Source organism: Pezoporus flaviventris, unplaced genomic scaffold (genome assembly GCF_033815535.1).
Source record: "Pezoporus flaviventris isolate CSIRO_AGI_PZ_B2104156 unplaced genomic scaffold, CSIRO_AGI_Pfla_v1 ptg000066l, whole genome shotgun sequence".
NCBI classification, from domain to species: domain Eukaryota; kingdom Metazoa; phylum Chordata; class Aves; order Psittaciformes; family Psittacidae; genus Pezoporus; species Pezoporus flaviventris.
In genome coordinates this window covers 14,629,007-14,645,124 of record NW_026892614.1, presented here as the reverse complement: position 1 = coordinate 14,645,124, position 16,118 = coordinate 14,629,007, and the positions used below count along the sequence as shown (strand labels likewise).

At 35.1% G+C, this 16,118-nt stretch overlaps 1 protein-coding gene across 1 annotated transcript; it reads left to right on the top strand.

The window, feature by feature from the left end:
* Positions 1-270: 270 nt before the first annotated feature.
* Positions 271-15,799, top strand: ERMARD (ER membrane associated RNA degradation). Its single transcript, XM_061471352.1, has 18 exons — positions 271-369; positions 687-855; positions 1,841-1,980; positions 2,492-2,593; positions 3,074-3,163; positions 4,256-4,353; positions 4,937-5,073; positions 6,930-7,044; positions 7,562-7,664; positions 8,105-8,134; positions 8,656-8,724; positions 9,050-9,220; positions 10,113-10,196; positions 10,986-11,065; positions 11,879-12,007; positions 13,475-13,684; positions 14,616-14,729; positions 15,381-15,799. The coding sequence occupies exons 2-18, from the start codon at positions 687-689 to the stop codon at positions 15,538-15,540; spliced, it is 2,001 nt and encodes a 666-aa protein (XP_061327336.1). The 5' UTR covers positions 271-369; the 3' UTR covers positions 15,541-15,799.
* The last annotated feature ends 319 nt before the right edge of the window (positions 15,800-16,118 follow it).

Here is a 16,118-nt window from a genome sequence, read left to right as displayed (position 1 = left end):
TCAAACCATTTCTGTCTATTTTTTCTGTTTAATTAATGAGTTTAATTAGGTTTTGGTGGTTTTTTTTTTTTGTGGTTTTTTTTTTTACCAAATCAGAAGGGTTTTCCTCCTTTTTTAGCATAAGTATTTCTATCTTTGCAAATTCTTTAATTTAAATGTGTACTTCTCTATCCGTCTTTCTGTTTAGACTAATGTGCAAATAACATTTATGTTTAGGTTGTTCTACCAGTTCATGTAGAATTCACGTCATTTTCCTCTCTCCCCTCCCTCTTTTCCCCCACTGATTTTGCTATTCATAACGACTGAAGGTCTTGGTTTTACTTGAAGTAGCATAATTTTCTCTGCAAACTCAAAAACTATACAGAACAGGTATATGTAAACTGGGATCTTTTGCTTCAGTCTATCTTGGTATCAGTTCAGTAGATCAGACATTCAGAAACATACCATCCTGGTGTTATGCAAGTAGAGCAGCTCTTCCCCTCAATTTTCCACAAGGTGGTTCTGCTCAGAGTTCCTTTCATTATATGCACAGATGCAAGTTGCATTGTTAACCTTAACAGCTTGCATACAGATGCTGTATTGGTATATGTATGTCTGTGCTTACGGGTATGCTTTAATGATAATTTTGTTTCATATACTTTCTTAATTGCAAAGGCTCTTTATTTTTCTGTGTGTGTGTGTTGTAGATGGCGTTGTCAGACTCAGTCACTACATGTCTTTCTCTACCTGTGCATTATCTGATTTGCAAAGTTGGATTTGAGAAGAAAGACACCTATGATATTAATAATATTTTATCTGAAAATGGCGAAGTATGTTGGCAAGCTGTTACAGAGCATGTGTGTTACCTTGAATCAGGTTCGTGATACATGAATGCAGAATCTCAGTACAGTTCATAGCAATCCTAGCTTGGTTATAACATTTTATCACAGTACAGCATTAGATTTGCTGCAGATTAGAATACATACAGTTCATATCTACAAGCAGCTTTAAATTTTTCATCCACATTTGGTATTTGGTTATTGCTGGCTCCAAAGATTCATGTAATCTGTGCTACATAAGTAGCTGCTCCTTTGCTTTCTCATTCATCTTGGTTCTCAACTTCTTGTGCCTGTACATAAAGGGTTCAGTTCATGAAGGGTTCAGTTCTGCTTCTCTCCTGCCTCGTCATTGCTTTCTTCTGTGTTCTTTATAACTGAATTTTCATTTGCCAAATTGCATCATACAACCTCTATTACTTATTTCCAGAAATGATACATACTTCTGCCTCAAGCAGTATCTTTCAGTAAATCAGAAGAATTTCTTTTCCTATAAAAATGTCCCACCAAAGAGGAGCAGTTGACACCACTCTGTAAGGTATCATATCCATCTGCACTCTTTAAAGGGTATAGGTGGTGCAAGTTGACTGATCCCTCTGAGCCTGCACTAGCTTCCATCTTGATGTGGAATTTATGTGCACTAGTAGGTTCTTCCCATTTCAACAAAATCAGAACGTAATAACCCTCTTCCATTAAGTTTTGGGGTTTTTTGTTTTGTTGTGGTGGGGTTTTTTTTGTTTGGTTTTTGGTTGGTTGTTTTTTTTGGTGGTGTTTTGGGTTTCAGTTGGTTTGGTTTTGGTTTGCTTTTTTGGTGAAGGTACTTGATCTTACCTGGTTGCACACTACACTTTTCTGTATCTTATCTATTTTGGATAGTAAATTGTATTGTATTAATTGTGCTAAAATAGTTTGGGTAAAATTCTTTGTCATAAATATGCACACAAGGTTTTACTCCCTGTGAGTTTTAAAATATTGGATCTTTGGCAGGTTTGGTACTCTAATCACCTTCTGTTTTTCAATTTAAGATCAAAGTGTGGATTATATCAAAAGTATACGATCATTAGGACCTGTATGTGAATCTGTTTATTTGCACTTCAAATCTCTGACCAAGGAGCAATTTGTAATTCAGTATGCATTGTGGTTCCACTGGACAAACTGCACAGAGGTATGGCTATTTCTGTTTACAATTTGTATTTTGGTATATGAACCCTTTGGGGAAGTTTAATTTCAGAACACAGAAGAGATATCAATGTACGAAAATACTTAGAATTTGTAACTGATTGTCATTCTTTATACATACTTGCTTCTAATTTTCCTGACTTTCTAATTAGGTTTTAAATCAGAGAACATGAGGTGCTAGGCCTATTCTAACCTAAGATGGTAGGAATTTATTTTTCTAATAATCTGTGTTTAGTACCAAGTTTTACCATGTAAAATTATTGTTGATAATTTTCATAGATGTAAGGCACTAGATACATTGTGACCGAAAATACAAGAGGTTCTCTGGGGAAGTTTCTTTCCAGGCATCTACATTTTCATGTTGTTGGGATGGTTTTCTTTCTACATTTATATAGCAACTATAACAGAGGAATATTTAATTTTCTCTACGCTTTTGACCATTTGATTGTTCCTTCTGACTGTTTAACACAGCATTCTTCCTCTTCCCCATCATACAGTTATTTCTTGAAATATTTGATGTTCTACAATATACACAAACTACAGAAGTTGCTCTTGGATTAATGAAGCTAACATCATGCCTGGAACGAGCCTTGGGTGATGTAAGTGCCAGCATGAGAAGCCTGTCACAGGTTTGGGTTTACAAGAAGAGAGTAAGCTCTTACATTTAATTGCATGTTGAGAAAGTGAGGTGACACTGTACTATGGTAGTACACTAGTAGCCCAGTTGCATTTTAAGTTGGACACATGTTACTTTCTGGATCCAGTTTTGCTAATGGAAACATCTGGGACTCCTTTACCTGTGCTGTTAGAGTTGCTTGTGTGAGTTTGATTTAAAAAGAGCAAAGTTTGCTCAATCAGTGTACGTATGGTGGGTCCTTATTGGGCCAACTTACTTAAGTGAAACAGGGAGCAGCATACCTTTCACAGAAGATCTGATGGTGTAGTAACTTCTGTGAGGCAAGGCAGCAGCATGTAGCATGGGTGAAGTAGTCAAGTTGTGTATTTGAAATACAGAGAAGTATACTGAATTACTTATGTTATCTGATTTGCTTTTGTTTGTTTGTTTTATTTTTTAATAGGTGTATTTACTGATTGGTAAAGATTGCCCTTTCCTTCTAAGAGACTTGCTTGCTTCTGAGCAGCTTGCAGTTGTCTTTGGACAAGCTGTAGTAAGTGCATAGTTTTGAAATGAGTAATAAGTGTTGAACTGGTTTTCTTCTTGCCAAATGGCAGATTTCCAAGAACAGCCTTTGCTTTCACTGAAGATGAGTTTACAAATTCTGTAAAATATTGGAAAAACTTTCATTTTATATAGGTTACAGTCTGGGGATATATGGGAAAAATAGTGACTATTGTAATTTGAAATATTTTATAGCCAAGATAATAAGTTCTTTCTTGCTTTTCTACATGAAAAAACCCTGTGTGTGTAAAATGTCACGTATCTGTCAAGGAGGTGAGCATGCTGCAGAGTTGTCTGCCTCTTTCTGAGTTGCATAGCTTTAAAATACACATCTTGCACTGTTTCTGACAAGCTGTGTTCCCCTTCACCATCACTGTAGTAAGATGCTTTGTAAGGTTTACAACACTAAAATTTTTTGAAATAGAGGAAATTAGTTTCTTCATCCTCATGTGCAAAAGCATAATAATAAGAATAAAATACTGAATTTACAGCCTGTGTAAGCAGAGTAGATGGTCTTTCGCATACAGTTTTGCAAACGTAAATTCTTTGTTAGGACAAAATATTGAATATGAACTGTCGAAGCTTTTATTGTTAGCCACTCTATTATTGTTATAAGGATTATTTATTAAATTTCGATAGAATGTGGAATAGGTCAATTCTTACAGTTAGAAAATAAAATTTCCCTTTTTGATTGATAGTGATCTAAGGATACAGCTTTGAACACAAATTTTGTATTTTTGTTAATTTGTGTTAAATTGTAGTGGATTTACACTACAAGAAGTAAGACCTAACCTTGATCTTATTTGTTTTTGTGCAATAACTGTTTGGAATGTCTAATAATTAGTTTTGTTCTTCCTGTGTTATATTCGGTAGCATGTACAATTAAGCTGAAAGATTGTCTTTCAGAGAACACTGGGAATTGCAAGTAAAGAGTTGCTGTTACTGTGACAAGCTGTGGCCAGTTATCTTGACAGTAGACATTGTAGTTTCTCAGTAACTTCTGAAATTTTCTGTGAGGGAAAGAGGCAGGTGATAAATAACAGATTTCTTCATGCAGTAACTACTTTGCTTTTTTAATCAGATGAACGTACTAAGGGTATTCATTGGATCTCCATATGGTCTGAATCTTCGTAATGTTTTGTGGCATGGGTTTGCATCCCCAAAAGAAATTCCTGCAAAGTAAGTCACCAAAAAGAACCTTATTTTCTTACCAGTCAGACTTGAGAGTGCTCAAAAAGCCATTAGGAAAACGTACTGCTTGTACTGAAAAAGAAAAAAAAAGTCCTAAGGCCTCTGGCAGCATCCTGACTCTTTTCCGTTGCTGCTGCTGCTTCATTTGAGGAGAGATTTCCATAGAATACTTCAGCTGTTATAAAGTTGGTCAGTTTTAGGTCCAGTGTATTTTTTATTAACAGGAAAAACAAGAAAGCTGAAAGTCTTTTATTGAAACCTAGTTCATTGTCTGTTGGAGCAGTCAGGCATAACTCAGAATGAAAGGCAGAGGAATGGGAGAGGAGGAGCAACAGTCAACCAGCATAGAATACAGTGATGCTTTATTCCTAATTCTGCATAGTTTTATCATGTTTGTGAATGCAGTTGTATTAACGGCCCCTACTCAAAAGAGATGGGGAACCCAGGTTTTGGATGGCCTTTGAAAGATAAAAAGAAAACCCCAAACTTTATCCTCAACCCAGAAATGTTGATTCTTTATAAAAGATTCAGTTTTATAGGCTTTTCTAATATATTATGGTATTCTCCCTAGATATTGTGCTATGCTGCTTTTTTTAACTGCAGGATTGGGTCAGTTGTTACAGACGTATCTTCTACAAAATAAATGCATTTTAGTACATCGACCTTATGTGATCTTCGTTAGCTTAGAGGAGCTTGATATATTTCCAGGCAAGTATTGAACCATTAGCAAGTTTTTGTCATACTATATTTGCTATTCTTTCATTTTCCAAAAGTACAGTTGAAAATAATGCATTTTTCTCTGTCCTAAGATTGAATGTTAAAGATACCTCTACCTATATACACTGGCATAAGATGAGTAGTCATACAAGTAGTATTCTGCTCTCTTCAGACCTCACTTAGAGTATTGTGCAGTTCTGGTGTCCTTAGCATAGAAAGGACATGGAGCTGTTGGAGCAAGTCCAGAGGAGGGCCATGAGGATGATCAGGGGACTGGAGCGCCTCCCATATGAAGACAGACTGAGAAAGTTGGGGCTGTCCAGCCTGGAGAAGAGAAGGCTGCATGGAGACCTCATAACAGCTTTCCAGTATCTGAAGGGGGCCTATAGGGATGCTGGGGATGGACTTTTCATTAGGGACTGGAGCGATAGGACAAGGGGTAACGGGTTAAAACTTAAACAGAGGAAGTTTAGATTGGATATAAGGAGGAAGTTTTTTACTGTAAGGGTGCTGAGGCACTGGAATGGGTTGCCAAGGAAGTTGTGAATGCTCCATCCCTGGCGGTGTTCAAGGCCAGGTTGGAAGGAGCCTTGAGTGACATGGTTTAGTGTGAGGTGTCCTTGCCCATGGCAGGGGGCTTGGAACTAGATGATCTTAAGGTCCTTTCCAGCCCCAACTATTCTATGATTCTGTGAAACTTTTTTAATATGTAGGCAGTTCCACTGACTATTGAATAAAAAAATACTACATTCTAAAATAATTGTAACAATTTGAAATGTGTAGTGTTACTGCTTTTGAAAGACTTCAACTGTATATTCCAGGTTTTTGGTGATGAGAGTCTTTTTCATGTAACAGTCATCTAATTTGCCTTTATAAAATCTAATTCTTTCCAAAATCAGTGGGTTCTAGCTGCAAGGGTCCCAGCAGGAGTGCCCTGCATTTTACTGGGAAGGTAGTGGTGAAACAGAGTAAAGAATGGTGACACATCTTCAGTATACTGATGTTTTTTTCAGGGAAGAAATTGAAGTGTCAGATTAAGATCTCACCTCTCTGGCTACTGACCTTTTTTGGTTTATTCCTACTATTTTTAAACCAGTAAGAGCATATGAGGAATCTTGGTGTCAGTGATTGTCATGACATAGTTTGTGCTATGTCATTGATTTACCAGTGGCCTGTCTGCTCACACAACTGAGATAGGGCTTTTGGGAACCAAATCAATCTGATAACATTCCAGTCATCATGTAGTATAAGTCCTATAGCTGTTGATATGCTTTGAAACAGCACCTACTGTAATAAAGTTGCAGTTGCCATTTTAAGCTTTCTTTTGGATAAGATATTTAAAATGTGCATTCGTGTGAGTTTCATTATATTACGTTATATTGAAGTGCAAAGTGTGAATTTGTTATGCCAGCACAGAAAATTGGTAAAGTAGGAACAATGTTCTTGTTCAAATGTTCGTACTACTGTACTGATTCTGGCTGAATTAAAATGATTAATACATATTGCACTTTTAAAAAGTATTTGAAGTAGGTAGAGAACAAGTAATTTAACACAAGCTTCGTCCAGTTGCTGTGTAGTCTTTTAATGTCAGTAAAAAGCAGCCATGACTTTTTAACTAGTTTTACTCTGTAATTCTACATTATCGCTAAAAATGCAATCTTATAAACTCAGATCCTCATCTGAAATGTGACTACCATTGTACTTGCATAGTTAAAATAAACTGGGTAGCTTTCAAGTCTCCCTTTACAAATGCTGAGATTATCTTACATTTTCAGTGAAATACTAAGAATTAATTAGTAAACCATAGATTGTATGTAGTTTTTCAATGTTGGTTTGCTAACTTGCAGATCTTAATCATGAAGCAGTTTCCATAGCTGAAGAGCTAGTAAACCTGTCCAGTTTTGTATTAAAAACAATGATACCATTTTGGATGGCTGCTTTAACAGCTTTCAAGCAAAGCAGGTAACAGGTTTGGTTGTTTTGGTGTTTTCTTTTTAATAGAATGTAAAAATAATATATTCTATATTTAAAGAATAATAGCATTTTTAGATAGCAGAGGTTTTTGCTAAATCTGTTGCTTAACAATGTCTAGTTATGCATTGTGGAGGTCTCAGAAAGTTTGTAGACTTTATTTTATGTCATTTAGGATTATAAACTATTTTTGAAACCTAAAAAGAACTACAGCAGATGTAGCAAAAACCTGGAATTTTACAAAACAAGTGGAGACAAATCTTCAGTTGTTAACATTTTGTTTTCCTCACTCATGCTCCACTTTCTTGTAAGTTATTCTCATCTCTGAGCTGGCTTGAATTTGGTGGTCAGATTCTCTTGGGCACAGCTTGTCATTTATTGTTTGTTTATAAAGTACTGGTCTGGGTTGTTTGGCCTGAGAGTATAAGCCTGAGATGGCTTTAATTTCCATTAGGATTGTATTTATAAGGGAGGAAAACCTCTTTGGCTATGTCTGTTATTTTTTCAGGTATGCTGACTGTGTGATTCTCTTACTTCCTCAGCTGGAAGTTGGACTTAGATTGCTTTTCACTACAACCAATAAATGTCCAAATCGATTGCTAACAGCTGAGGTAAAATTTCTGTCTAAAGTCAATTTTGTTTCAGTGCTTAAAAATATATGCAAAATAGATAGTCTAGAAGTATAATGTCTAAACATTTACAGATTCTCCCCCAAAATTTTTTCAGTAAGTTGTGGAACATTATTTACAAGTTTCCAGTGGAGTTCATGAATGCCTCTTATGGTTTTTGTAAAAGTATCTACCAGTAAAAGAGGTCTGAAAAGGCACTTGAAGGTTAGTGTTCATAAAAAGTAATTTAGGATGGAAAGTAGATCATGTTACATATATTTTAAGAAACTTGGCACAAAATCCAGAAGTCCCTTTTGTAATTTAATTTATTTGCAATTCATGTACTTTTGGTATCTCATGCAAATGAACAAATATAAGCTTGGTATACGTGTCTAGTTAATTGTTTTCATTTGAAAATCAAATAATACTGTCTTTTATTCCAGTCTTCTGCTCTCTACACCACTTTCGATGAGGTATGTGTGAAGTTTTTTTATTTTTTTTTCTCAATATAGATCAATGTCAGAATTTAAGCACATGTATGTTTCCCATTACTGGAGAGCAGAAGGCACTTTCTTGTGTTGCATAAGACATTATTTCTAATTTTTTTTCCCAAACAGAAGACGATGGACAGAAAACATGTAAAATCTGAAATTTCCAGATGATACCAAAAATAATAGAAATTTTAATAAACAGAGTTAGTTTAATTTCTTCTGAATATTTTTATCTTTAATTTCTTCATCTCGCAGAAACATTCTGTCATGTTTCCTAATTTCAGTTACTCAAAATAAATGTAAATAAGCACTGCAAGCAGAAATCTTCAATTTTACAACTATCTTGATTTATCTCAAATAATCTGTCACTAATAATTAGGCAACTTGGTTCTTGTGTGGTGGAAATAGTTCCTTAAAATTAGGGAAACCAGTTAACTTGGTGTTTCCTCTTTGAGTGTTTGGCTTTCAGTTATAGGCTTCTATTCAAATTACATTTTTTCTAGATGCTAGCAAAGCATTTGGATAATGAAGAAGTCAACCAGCTCCCCGCAGTTCTTGAGGAGCCAGCCATGGCAAGTGTTTTAAAAGTTTATGCTTTGCTTTTTTGTTGTTTGGTTGGGGTTTCGGTTGGTTTTGGTTTTGTTTTTTTATTATTGGTTGGTTGGTTGGAGGTTTTTTGTTTGGTTTTGTTGGGTTTTTCTTTTGTCGTCCCCCCCCCCCCCCCCCCCCCTTTTTTTTTAATACAAGTATAGTTTGCATTGTTTTCTCTATATAAATGCTCCTTTCCTATGGACATGATCGCATACTTACCTTTCAGAGGTATTTTATATGCTGAATGTATTCTATTCAGTATGAATACACATGGAATAGAGTTCTATACACTTGGTGTTTCTACAGGAATTTCTTTGGGATTTCTTGAGCCACCAGGAGGGTCCACGTATAAGAGATCGTTTAAGCCATGGAGAGATCAATCTAGAAGCATTTCCCAGAGAAGTAGCTAATCAGATAGTTGCATTTGCAATTACTCTTCTCTGCAGATTCTCAGATGAGGATATGTTTGCTTTTAAGGTAGGATCAATATGTTCTCAGAAGATTTTTTTTCATTTGCTTTGGATGCCAAGTCAATTTCAGAATATCTTATGACTGAATCTTTCCTGACAGCAATTTTTCATGGAAATGAGGTATTCCTCCACATAAAGATTATGAAAGTATGTTTTTTTTCTAGTTTTGTAGTGAAATAAGTACAGGCAGTTTTCCTAAAGATTACCTTTTCTCACTGTAGCCTAATTTGTTTACTTAAACACTCCTGATTCGTATGGTTGATCCAAAAGTTTTAGTGATTCCACTTAATTTTATTTGTGAAATTGTATCAATACCTAGCCTGTTCATATGCTGAATTATCTGGAAGTTTTTTAGAACAGCTGTAGCTCAGCCATGGAGGTATGTAATATTTGAGATTTTTTTTGTCTCAGAGACACTATATAATGGCATGGAGGTGTGATTTGTATCGATCTACATGCTCTGAATTTGTGAACACCTTTTGTCTAGCAGTGCATGTTTCTGAACATTAGCAATTATTATATATTTTCACCCCAGTTTCCTCTTAATATTGGGGATTACTTCTTTCAATATCATACACCAACCTGTGAGATAAATCTTCCATTTATTAGTTGCAGCTCTTGTTAGTGTAACAAGATATATTGCATGCTGCTGATTAGGGGAGTACTTGGTTGCTTTTCTGTCAGCTGCTGTCAGGTTTCATAGTTAAAATGTGTCAAAGAAATTAAGCTTTAAACACTCACTGTGCTGATTACTGCTTTCAGCCCTCAGACATTTGGAAGTCTTTATTGGCTTCAGTACTATAGGTGGCTTGCATAAAATTAAATATAGACCGTGGTCTGTATATGATTAGGACAGTTTAAAGAAACCTTTGTGTATTGTGTGTGATTTTGTAAATCAGGAACACATGGTCATAAAACCACTGATGAAGTGTGCAAGTTGCTACTGTTCTCGATTTCATCCAATTTCCCGACTCAAGAAACAGGTATGTACTTCCAACTGTGAAAGCATTTCAGTCCTTAAAATTTCTAATCCTTAAGAATGGTCCAGTTGTTGTCTTCTTGCTTTGATTCTAGCAAAAAGTTAAAATCTTACATATTTTTTGTAATGTTATCTTTCAGAATTTACAGTTGCTAAAATGAAATGTAATTAAGCACACTACTGTGGATGCAATTGATGCTGTGTTTGTGTATAGATCACTGAATAGTTTTATTCTTGCCTGAATATTTGCTGTTCTGTAGTTTTCTTAATTTCCTTGTGCTTTCTTATATCAAGAGCACTCTGTTTGGTAATGTTGCTGGTCATCTTGGATTATGCTATGACTAATGTTTTTAGTGTGTGAAAGCCAGCTGATTAAGATTCTGTCACTGGAGCAAAATCTGCTTTCAAGTGATGTGACAGTTCTCTGCCGATCACTCTATGAGTTATTGAACTGCTTGAATATATTCCTCTAGTGAATTGAGATTGCAGTAAGCATACTTTGTGCTTTTAATTTTTGACAGCATTCAAACTGAATTTTACAAAATCTATGGGAAGAAGCAGTAGTAATCAGTTTATTCAGATGATGTTTTAGCATAAAAGTGTACATCAAGACATTTTGACCTAACATGATCCTTAACAAGTGATGTCAGCTTACACAGTTATGACTACTGAGCAAGTACCTTACTGCCTGTTGCGTTTTTTTTCTAAAAATGCCACTAAGGAAAATAAAATATATTGTCCTGGCTGTCAAAGGCTATACTTTACATAACATTTTTCATGATATATTTTTAAGGTACTGGAATGTATGAAGAGCATTCACTTATGGCCTGAATTGCCAACAGTGCCTGAAGAGCATGTTCAGACAATTAAAGGGTATGTATATGCAAAAAAACAAAAAAAAAAGATAATTCTCAAGGTAGTGATGAAGAATGGGATTTGAGATGGTGAAATGTCTCTTCAAGTACTTTACTAGGAAGGTAATAGATACCACAGGGGTTGTGAGAAGACCCCTTTGCTCTTTTTAGCTTAAGCCGTGCTATACGCATCAGTACAGATACTATACAATCAACAGTATGCTATCTTGAAGGAAATGAGAAGACATCTGAAACATACAAAGGTGTTAGTGAGTCCATATTCTATTTCTGAAAAGATGCTGAGGAGTCTCTTAGGAAGTGAAACTAAAACTTAAGTTTCACAATTTAAAAAAAAAAGGTGTGCCAGATGTAAAACAGAAAACAATTGCTGATTCTGAAAAGGACTTGGTAACCTCATCAGTGAAAGACTTTACATGAGGTATTACTCATAAAAGGAATTTAATATTCTCTTCTTATTTGAAAAAGAGGAAGTCAAGAGTAATATCACTGGAGGAAATTATACTTGTTTATAGCTGAGAGAAGAAAATTCAGTGTGTCTACCACGTACTCAATATGCTGCAGGATTTTGATGAATGGAGTGTTAAGAGGGCTGAGGGCTTCAAAAGAATGCTGAGACTGAAAAAAAGTTGGATATATTTGGAGAAACAAAATCATGCTCATAAGGTAGAGGGAAAAGAATCACAATATCAGAGAGTGGGTACTGAATATAACTCTGTCCCCAGAATCTGCATTTTGATCTATGCCATTTGAGAAATAATGAGTACTACACAGTTTTATAATCTCAAATTATTTTTTTTCTTTTTTTTTTAAGATTGGAAGGAAATACAGAGGCTAGTACTTTAATTTTTATAATATCTGAAATTCTATCTCAGTTGCAAGAATACATGCCCCAGAATTGCTGTAGTTCAGATGATCCAATCAATAATGTCCTAACAGAGAGGTGAGTTTCACATCGTACTGATTCCCACTGTCAGCTTCTCCACACATCCCAACACAAGTGCTCTCAAACCTGAGTTACTCATTGACTTTTTTTAGAATAGTGCTTGAAATACTGCATGTTGCTGCTGATTTAATCTAAATGTTTTCAGAATGCAGCTGAGCATCATCTTCAAAATGAAAATTGTAGATTTGGGACATCATTACAGTAGAGATTTTACTTGGAAATCTGCATGAGAAAAATGACCATTGTTCTTCCAGACTGGGGAAGCAATATGCCTTAAATATTTATATACTGACTATATTTAGTTGGTTTTACTCTGTTTTGTGTGCTAAAACTGCATCGGAAATTGATTTTAATGTACTTGGTGTCACAGCTGTGTGTGGCATTTAAAATAATATGTAGCTACATAATTCTATTCTTACATGCTTTAGTATCAAGATTCTGAAATAGAAGATATCTTGTTATACTCTTGTCAGACTTGGAGGTATGTTAGTTCCAATTATATCTGACTTGGAATAATGATCAAAACACTTTTAGTTGTCACTCTTACAGAAGTCTTAAGAGGCCTGTGACTGAATAAATAGATTGGAACAAAACTCCTCCTAATCAAACCTGTTAGGCATGGATAGGATAGTGCAAGGAAGACTTTATCTGTTACTTTACGTAACATAGCATGTGTGCCTTCTGTTTTCTATCTACCGTTCTGCACTTTATTTACGAAAAAGAAGCCCAATTACTAAAGTATTAAACTGTTTATAGAGTTTTCTCCCTTTATCACTTTTAGTCATTAATGTTTTGCTGTCTCAGAGATAATTTGATCATGAGGGAGATTAAGAGACATTTCTTTAAGAACAGAGTATTTAAAGTGACGTGTGACACATTAGGTTAGCAGATCAGAATATGACAGCAGAAAGATAATTGAGTGCTTCAACAAAGCATATTCTGGTGTGGTGTTGATTAAAACAATAGCTCCACCACCTGCATTTTGCGAAATGTGAAATCTGCTTCTTGTTCTTCACAAAAGAAAGACCACACACTAATGGGAGGACTAATTAATGCCATTTGTTTGAATGAGTTTTATTATGGTAGATGTTAATTCATTGTGAATTGAATTATGGTGGGAGGCTTCAACCCCAACGACCCTACTGCGATTTGATGTGTTCAGTATATCATTTCAGCCAGGCAGTTTTGTTTACTGTGGTCATATTTCTTTGATCTGAAATGGGAAACGTATTTATCACCAGAAGTTGTGTATTTAATATTAAGTAAAGCGATAGAGAACACAATCACTACCCCTACTAATAGATACAGATACTTGTGTTTTTTCAGTCATGAGGTAGCAGTAACCTGATTGCGGGTTTTCTGAGTTAAAACATGACTAATCAAACCACACCGAATCTGAAATGTACCTCATGTTAAATCCAGCTAACAAAAGATTGAAATTAACAATTCCTTCCTGTTTTGGAGGCTGTTGACTGAACTCTGTGATACACGTATTTGCACACTTTATTCTCCGAGACCTGTTCTGGAAATACTGGTGGTACTCCGTAAAATAAGCACACAGTGCCATCAAGTGTCGGAACAAGTTATTGCCAGCACAGAGTTGAGATACAAACAGTGGGTGAGCAAGACTCTACGTTCTCGGCAGAGGCATAACTATCTACGAATGTTGAGCAGGTTGGCTGTTGGTTTTTCTTTACTTCGTGGTTAGGTTTATGAGAAAGTGGCTGCTTGCTGCTGTTGCTAGCTTTCAGTGCTTTGTCTTAGAAGTTTAACGTCAACGGTGCTTATGTGCTCTTGTTAACCATTTCAGAGTAAAGTGTCAACCCGGATGTCTGTTTTGTAGTAGTACTGAGATGACAACAAAATCTCAAATTGGAGAATAATTCGTGGGTGTTTTTAGCATTGCTAGATTATTTTACTGTAAATTTTAAGTTTTCAAATAAAAGTATAAATGCTACAGTGTAATTCTTCAGTTGCTAGTTTTTCCTATTTAAGCATATAAAGGCGATTCAAATTTTATCTGAATGTAATAGGTTAAACTGCTTTCAAGACCATGCCTACTTTATTTCTACTTTTTATCTTTATACCTGGGTCAGCATCTTTATAGATAGAAGAGAGTTTTTTTAGTATTCCATTAATTTTGTTCCTATTCAGAAGTATTTTTCAGGGATTTATGAATCTACTTTAAAAACTGGGAAAATTGTTAATATTGTGTTCTTGGTCAGGTTATGTTCCTAAAAGTGTTAACCATCTTATTTAAGAAGCATAGCTTAAACTGACAACTTGTGGTACATATTTGCGCATCAGTTGACTTCCACTTTGTTATCTGTGGATTAATAGGTGCTGGTGAGGTTTCCTTTGGAATCTTAACTATATGTGTTACTCTTTTTTTTTCCTCTTTTTGAGGCTTCATCATTTATAGTCTTTAATTATAATATTGATATTTGCTCTGCTTTTTACTGAAGGACTTTTCATAGTCGTCTCCCCCCTTGTCTCCCACATTATCCAGCTACTTAGGATGGAAGCAGAAGAATTTATTATAGTAATGAATTGTATTTAGTTTGGAGTTAGTTTGTTTATTTTAAAATATTTTTCTTATTTCTAGCATTAAATTTTTGTCTCCAGTGTTGCGGCTCATCTTAGTGTTGATGACTCTGGAACTAGTCAACATTCACTTGGTTTGTAAGAAGAATCCTTCAGATTATCAGCAGTATCTAAAGTGAGTATATAAGTTTACTTTATGAAAACAGGAAATTTTACACATTCCTTTTTGATCTGTAATACAAATTATGTAGAGAAAGAAAAGGAACAGCATGACTTTAAGTACATTATCAACCTTCTTGTCATTATAGTCATCATACCTCAGACAATGTTCACTCAAGAACTAAAATAACTGAAAATATATGGTGCAGTTATTCACATTTTTAATTTTTACTAGACTCTTCCTTAGTATAGATAGAGAAAAATCACTCAAAAAAAATATTTTAATATATAAAAGCCATATTTAAAATTTTTTAGTCCTTGTGTGTCAATTCACAGCTGGTTGGATGCCATAGGCGTTGTGAAACATTTGCTGAGAAAGGAAAGGAAGCCACTTGGGGAAAATTCTATTACACATTTTATCACTGCATTCTTTCTATGGCAGTGTTCAGTTGCAGTTCTGAAAATTATGACTTGGTACTGTGGGAATGAGGGAGTGGTTCTCTTCTAGAAGTAGAAGAAATCTTTAATGTATTCACCATCCTGAGGGGGATTTGGAAATTTGGAAACATTAGCCGCTTTCCATTAGGCATTGAGATAGTTTTCTTTATTTTATTTTTCCTTTTAAATCCTTTCTTGAGTTTTTATTCTTTTGTCTTATTTCTTGTAGGTTTTTGAAGTCAGTGTTGCAGTATACTGAGAACTTGGTGACATACACCAGCCGCGACAAAAACAAGTGGGATGAAACCCTGGAGCTTACAAACAAGACTTTGATAAAAATCAAGAGAATCAGTGACAGAAAGCTAATGTTAATGCAGCTAGCTACATAATGGCTTTAAAGTTATTTGGACATTGTTATATCTTAAAAATTATGGAGTCCTCAAGTTTGATGAGTCTAATTCAAAGTCAGACATCATGAGTCACTGTCAAAGTTTGGATGCAAAATTTACTCTTTTTATTTGAAGGTGACTGTTGAGACTGGAGTTGTTATGATCAAGCTTCTGAAGAACAGACTGTTTGCTAAATCCAGTGATAAAGATTTACTGAACTAAATCAGGATGATGCAAGTTCTACTTTATGTGTTTTGTAGCTTGGACTTTTGTTGTTTGGTTGTTTTCTTGTCATTTTCTATTGTTATTGTATTTTTCTACTGAAAATATTGAAGAAGAGGGTGTGAATCAAAGCTCTGGAAAATTTTAAATGCAAAAAGTAATTTTTTACTTTAAAATATACTGGAAATTATGTTAGACACTGGCAAACGGGTTAAGAAATGATGAACATTTAGCAGAAGGTAGTGTTCATTGGCAGCTGTGCTGCTTGTTAGTTCAAAACAGAATCGGATCTTGCACTGAGGTAGAGCTGATAACGTAGTAACCAGCTGTTGATGTACTAGGATTTAAAGGAGACA